This window comes from Nelumbo nucifera, chromosome 3 (assembly GCF_055504915.1).
Source record: "Nelumbo nucifera cultivar China Antique chromosome 3, China Antique-T2T, whole genome shotgun sequence".
NCBI lineage: Eukaryota > Viridiplantae > Streptophyta > Magnoliopsida > Proteales > Nelumbonaceae > Nelumbo > Nelumbo nucifera.
Window position 1 is genome coordinate 37,029,667 of NC_142651.1, and position 7,528 is coordinate 37,037,194.

Here is a 7,528-nt window from a genome sequence, read left to right on the forward strand (position 1 = left end):
CCTAGTATACTAATTGTAATATATTTCTTATTATATATCATTAAAATTTACATTTCCCATGTATTGCTATTTTGTGATTATTTTGATCTTAAATTTAGTGTTATTAATGTATTTATAAAATTTGTATGTATTTCCCTAGCATATCTATACGTTTCCATATTTTTTATCTGTATCCATGCATTTCCAAAGTGTATCCGTATTCGTGTTATCCGATATAACAGCCGATACTCCATACCGATACTTTAATCCTTGGCTTTAATAATTCGAAAGTCTCTATTCAGGCCAAAGGTTTCTGGGTAAAGGTTGAGCCTTCCTCCTACCATTTTTGCTATGTTTTTTTGGTGTTTTCATGCATTTTCTACAATTCTTTTTGTTTTTTGTTTTTTTTTGAATTTTTTGATTTCTTTCTATAAAAGTTATGCATTGCTTTTTGCATTTCAGACATTTCTGCAATTTTTGCTATTTTCTGCATTTCCTGAATTTTTTTTGTACTTTTTTGCATAATTTTTGAAATTGTTTGCTATTTTATGTTATTTTCTGCAATTTTTGGGTATTTCTCTGAAACTTTATTATATTTTCTGCATTGTTTTTGTAATCTTCTGGTATTTTTCTACATTTTCTGTTATTTTTTGTATTTCCTGCAATTTTCTGTTATTCTGTGCATTATTTTTTCGATTTTCTGGTATTTTTTGTATTTCATGCAATTTTCTGTATTTTCTAGTATTTTTTCTGCATTTTTTTAGTTTTCTGGAAATTTTCTGCATAATTTAAGCATTTTTTGTGTTTTCATCAAATTCCTGGTACTTTCTACATTATTTTGCAATTTTTCTGCAAAAGTTATGCATTTTTTGCACTTTCTACTATTTTCTGCAATTTCTGGTATTTTCTGCATTTTTTCACAACTTATCTGTTATTTTTCTATATTTTTTCTGAATTTTCTGAAACTTCTCTACATAATTTCTGCATTTTTCTTGTGTTTTCATTAATTTCTGCAATTTTCTGGTATTTTCTGTATTTTTCTACATTTTCTGCAATATTTCTGTCGTTTTTGCATTTTCTGCAATTTCCAATATTTTTTTGCAAAATTTTTGCATTTTTTCAATATTTCTGTCTCAACCCGTTTTTTCCACGTGGTAGCCTTGGTAGAGATTATTCTCTCAAAAATGTTATTTTTGGGTATACGGATTGGCTGACTCGTTTCTATCACGTTGGTATTCTCTCAAAAATCCTATTTTAGGATAACAGATCAATCTAACCTATTTGTTGCACGTGATAGACTCGAGAGAGTTTGTTCTCTCAAAAGTTGTTTTTTGGGTATATGGGTTCACCTAACCTGTTTCTGTATTTATAGGTGAAGAATGTAGGCGAATTAGTATGGGTGAGAGTGGATAAGGGTCAATATGAGTGGGTTAAGGTGATTCCGATGTGACACCGATTTCTAGAAAATTGGGATGCATGCCAAACATCACTAAATGTCCAAAAACGGAATGACATCCAATTTGATTATTTTGCATTTGGATGATCTATTGGATGTGGATTTAACTTGTATGATACAATTAAAATCCAAATCCAATTATATTATAATAAATATGTATGATGATTTAAATATATAAAATTTATATAATTATATAAATATATAATTTTATATATAGATAATTTTCATATATTATAAATTTAATCAGATATAAGTTAAAAAGTAATTAATTAATTTTATTTTTTTTCTTTATGAAAAAATTGAAGTGTAGACGGATTAAATCCGAATCCGGTCCGAGATATATAAATCTGATCGGATTAATTTCAGATCGAATTCGGATTTTCGATCCGAGATATTGAATCTTGACAGGCTGACACGGGTCGATCAGTTGAGTAGGGTCCCTGTGATTTGTGAAGATGCTTTGATTGACGGTTCAAGTGACGCACATGTAATCAGATCGAACGTCGTCAGCACTGCAAAAAGCTTCAGCATTTAATTTAATAAAATAGCGTGTACGGTGGTACCCTTTAATTTAATTTAAACTATGCTGGCGTCCAAAATAGTCTGAGCAAAATTTTCTAAAAATATACAGTTGAAAGAAATAAAATTCCTATATATGCGAAAGAAGAGAACAATAAAATCTTCAAGTACAGCAATAGAAATAGAAAATGGAGGTGTTGAGGCTGTGGGAGAATATGCACATACATGTTCACACAACTAAAATTGTAGGCTAGCTAATGCTCCAAATAGCAGCAGCTGGCGCCTGGCGGGAGACCCTCCTCTCCCTCCCCTTGTGAACTCAACTGATTATTATATTTGCTTCTTTAATTTGCTCACAATTCACAAATTAATAGGTTGTCAACAGTCAGTCATGCCCCCTATCCTCTTTCCTGCCAAGAATTAACAAAACAAAAACAAAAAGGCCTAAAATGATGCATGAATCTCAATCTTTCAAATACTGATCGATCGGCCCCATCGATCATCATGTAATAGGTGCATGGCATGTTCATGTACAGAGGACGCGGGGTGCCACTGAATTTGACCAAAACTGTACATGTTTCCATGAAGAAAAAGCCTAATGCAACAAATCACACCACCATAAATTCTCTCTCATTCTGTCAATTCCCTCTTTAGTGAGCTTTGGGCAGTGCATAAGATTCAACCCCACCAAATAACAACGCAGCATCCGGAGGTAATGCAAGCTCTGATCACTGATACCCACACAACCTGCAAAGGAGACCACCTCTAAACACTGCAGCTTTGAAGCAACCAAGCAATACACACCATCGTCACTGATGCGACACCCAGAGAGGCCTAGGTCCAACAAGCAAGCGCAACGCTCAGCTATCATCTTCAAGCTTAGGTCGGTCAATTTTTCACACCAGTCTAACATCAATGATCGAAGCTTGTCACCAATTAAGCTTGTTATAACAAAAACACTCCAATCTGTGATACGAGAACACCCACTTAAATCGACACTAATCCGTCGGTTTTGCTCCGTCTCAAGTGCTCGAATAAGGTTTTCAACGCCTTGGTCTGTGATTGACTTCAGTCCTGTAAGTGTGAGGTGCTTAACCTGCAAGCACGCTCGTCCCATCCATGCCAAGAATGTATCTCCAACTCCGTCACATTTCTTCAGTACTAGAGAATGTAAACAAGGATATTTCGGTAGAGAAATTGCTTTGCAATTTGAAGGGTCGACGTCTGCTATTCCTCGACATTTTATCAATGATAACGCCTTCAGTGTCTCACTCCGGTTCCTGAAGACTTCTATTAAACCATGCCATGTAACAGAATGACATTCCTCCAGTTCGAGGCTCTCGAGCAGTGGAGTTGTTTTGGTTAACCATTTCAAGCCATCATCTGTTAAACTCTTGCACTTCCGCATTGATATCTTCTTCAATCCAACAAATCCATCACTGATTGCATTCAAACTTGAACCATTTAAATCGGAGCAGGATTTCAAGGGTAAGAAGTTCAAATTTTTGTATTCTCCAATTGAGCAAAATCCCACCTCAGTGATGCCTGAAATGTTGTCAACTAAAATGCAACTAAGAGATTTTCCTTGCGTTCCTATCACTTGCAGGACACCATCGCTAATACTCACCGAAGAAAGTTTAAGTTTTGTCAACTTGGGCAAGCTGGAAATAATCAAAATAACGGCACTGGCGTTGATAAGTTGACATTTCGCTAGAGAGACAAATTCAATTTTTGAAGAATATCTTGCGAAAGCCTCGAGCGACGTGTCTCCGACCAGTGGGCATAATTCTATGACCAAAGAAGACAGACTAGGACAGTTCTTAGCTATGGATGCAAGAGCTTTATCATCGACCAATGGCAAATTAACTAGATCAAGCTTCTCGAGTGAGCTGCAACTTGTTGCCACAGACACAATTCCCTTGTTTCCAACCTTGATGCAATCCCACAGGGATATAGACCTCAGGCCTGGGCAAGCCTGGGAAATGACACTAAGGCCGACATCCGTGATCCCTTGAGTAGGGAAGCTTCCTCTGACACAGAGCTCACTTAGTCCCCCATGAAGACAGATGCCTACAGCCATTGCAGCTAACCGTGTATCATTTGCTTTCTTTCCTTCTAAGCATCTCGAAAATTTTTGGCTTCCTTTGTGGTGGTCTAAACCTAAAGCACTAGTGATAATATTGCTGGATTTTGGCTTAGATTTGAACTCAGAGATCCGCATTTTGGCTTGTATAGCTAGCCATTTCTTGGACACAGCAGCGCAACAACAACGGTCTCTCGTGGAAGGAAGATATCTGAATATCTCCCAGATGCATTCATCGGGTAGGTAGCTAATGAGATCTTGAGTGCTGATTTTATCACTAATACTTGTTTCTTGGTGTCTAGATCGTTTCTTGTTTGGTGGTTCAGCGTTGTTGTTCTGTTTCTGCTCATTGAGATCAAACAAAACATAATTACCAAAAGCACGCTTATTGCTGAAGTTGCAAAAATATTCTTGCTGATTGAAGGGCATTTCTTCATATTTTCCTTCTCCGCCTCGTCCTCCTCCATCTGTGGAACCAGAAATGGTAGAAAAGTTTTATCTTAATAATCTGAAATCGATGTTGGACATATATCTTATCAACAAATTTCTAAGTCCAAAGCTTTTAAATATTAATGCTAAAATCATCGCACGAGACCTAAATGAACCAGTTCTTTATTAATTTACAACATCTAAGGACTTGAGATGTAAGTAAAACTAGTCGCCTTAATCATACATGCTTCTTTATAAACTTACGTTGAATTAATGGCCAACAGACAAGCCCAGATAAGGTTTATGCTAGTCATCGCGCGCTACAACATAACACATAAATTGTGATGCAGAAAACCAAGCGAAATGGAGAAGAATTGGTGGAATTTTGCTAGAGTCAGTTCATTTGAATGGATGGGTTATTGCGGACAAGTATACGTTCAGATGGTGGGTGAGTTGGTAAAGAAGTTCCCTGGCTAGTTATAGCGGAGTCTTGGGATCACAAGGAACGGCCAGGATCTCCTGAAAGCAATTGTGAACACCCTGAAAGCAAAATCCTGCAACCATTACTAGTGGCTGCTTACAGGATGAACGAATGGCTGTTGAGTTCACTTCAAAATCAAATGATTCACATGATGAAATTGCCGATTTTTTAGACTTTAGAATAGATGCTTGTACTTAACTAAACCTATGAATTGGTCAAGCAGATTCTTGTGACTGGCCGGATGGACAGAGCGCTTCCAGCGGTGGATGGGGTTGTGATAAGGGAGACTGGAGATTGCGAGGAAGGATATGGGCAAAAAGGGTAAAGATCAATTTTAAAAAGTTAACACTGACACGTAGGACTGCTTAAACGTATACGATTGGATTAAACATACAACGTGTTCATTTTTTAAGTTTTTTTATTGGGAATACTGCGACAGACGTAGCTTCAGGTCTTCAGCCTTCAGCCGATCCGGGCTCCCAAAGAAGGAATCATCAAATCCATAGTTCTATAACAAGTAATATAAAGAACACATTTCTGATTTCTCTATAACAAGTTCATATTACAGAACCCAGTTCACTTGTGAAAACTTATCTTAAACACCCATTTAAACAACAGTCCTGATCTGCTGACCTTACTGGCTCAAGAAATCTCCAACAAAATGCGAAAATAAGGAATCTCTAATAAGAATCAGTTGCGGAATAAGGAAAAGGAAAATGATGAAACCCAGAGAGAGAGAGAGAAAGAAACCTTGTTGATCCATGATACCACGAGAACGGAGAAGAGGAAAGCCTTGTTCTGATGGGAAACTAGTGATATACCAAGATAATGGAACTTTCAACTCAGCATCATCGTCTTCATCGATCGATACGGAGCGCGAGGAAGGAAACACAGAAGGATCATTCCAGCTCTGTGTTTGTGTGTGGCTGTGTGCGCTGTAATGTGGTAGACAATTCAAAATTCTGCTTATTCCCGGAGCTGGACGCGTAGTTGGTTCAACGTATCTAAAGATGACAGATATTTATATGGATAAGTACGGATTCACGGTCAGGATGCATTTCCCTTGTACTTTAAGGTTATAAAATTCTGATATGGGCTGAATGGTCATTCTCCCTTTAGTCTACTATGCACGCAGTGGGTTGGATATGATGGATGTTTTAGACTTTTAGTACACAATTCTAAGTGTCCCACCGTTTAAATGACGTCAACTACCAAGTATCCCACTGGATATTTTTTTTCAGTACACGTGTCCACACCCCTTTTCTCAGAGGACTTGCTAGCTGGAGGCTGGAGCAAACTTGCTAGTACATATTAGTCTTTACAGCAGATATGGATGATTGCTCTTAGCTCATGGATTCCTCCTTTCCCTGTCCTAGTTTCAACTTTCTACTTCCAACTTGAAGAGTATTCTTCTTTTTTATTAGTTAGAATAATATTGCTTCTGGCTTTTCTTATGAATTCAATACTTAGGTTCATAGGCACGCAGGCAGCGCATCCCGGTTCTTCACGTTCTGGTGGGCTACCTCTATCGTTTCTCCAGATTACTACTGACTATTGGATTTGGATTTTCAGTCAGAATAGATTAGGATTCAAGGCTTTGGGGTTTTTCTTAGGGATAAACTAGCTCTACCCTAAGGGTAGACTGAAATATAAAAAGCCCTTTTATTTTTTGGGTTGGGCATAGGCATACGCATAGCCCTTACGTAGTTTAATCTGGGTCGTCCAACCTTATTCGAGCAATCCAACTAATATGGCTTTATTTATTGTTCACTGTTACATTTGTACATTAAACTGTTGAGACAGTGTGAAGGATGTTAGGTGATAAGGATGAAGCCATTTACCTTTGACTCTGACTCCAGCTTTTGGATTTATAAGAAAAAGAGGTCAGATTAACCGAATTTGATGAACTGTGTAAAGGGACGTCTAATCAATAATAAGGCCCATATGGCCACATCATTCATAAAGTGTGTATGCCCTATAACATATCCATCAAGGTGATTTTTATCTCTGTCTTCTGTCTTCAAGAATAAGAAGACCCTCTGCTTGTAGGTCTTTTTCAATAATAATAAATTAAAGTCTCATGTTCAAGGCACTGTTTAACCAATGTCACATATGCATGTGAAGTAAGAGATTTGAGGGGTTGTAGGCACGCATATACCTAATGGTTGATGTGATGCATTATTATTGTTTAAACAGAACTTAACATAGTCATCAAATGGAGCTAATCTGGAGAATATTTAATGTGTTATAATCCATCCATGTTAAAATCAGGGAAGAAACAACAAAGTTAGCTTGAATCATTCATGCACCACAACACTGCTACATGTGCTTTACCATTGCTATTATTTTTGTAATTACACATCAGTACCATTTAGGTGCATGGCTGTTTCATCCAAAACCATTTCAAGTTGTGTAAAATTTATAATTACATTAAATACCAAATTGGTATTTCACTTTTTATCATTTTTGGTTTATGTGATGCCTAACGAAACTTTAATTAGCTTAAATAAAATAATATAAATGTATGCACAACCCATCTACTTACTTTTTATTAATTTCTAAAGCATAAATGTTGTCTGAA

At 36.8% G+C, this 7,528-nt stretch overlaps 1 protein-coding gene across 1 annotated transcript; it reads right to left on the minus strand.

The window, feature by feature from the left end:
• Positions 1–2,012: 2,012 nt before the first annotated feature.
• Positions 2,013–5,926, minus strand: LOC104593526 (EIN3-binding F-box protein 1-like). The gene is made up of 2 exons (XM_010253421.3): positions 5,698–5,926; positions 2,013–4,504 (listed from the first exon to the last, which is right to left on the minus strand). The coding sequence occupies exons 1-2, from the start codon at positions 5,708–5,710 to the stop codon at positions 2,550–2,552; spliced, it is 1,968 nt and encodes a 655-aa protein (XP_010251723.1). The 5' UTR covers positions 5,711–5,926; the 3' UTR covers positions 2,013–2,549.
• Positions 5,927–7,528: the final 1,602 nt, after the last annotated feature.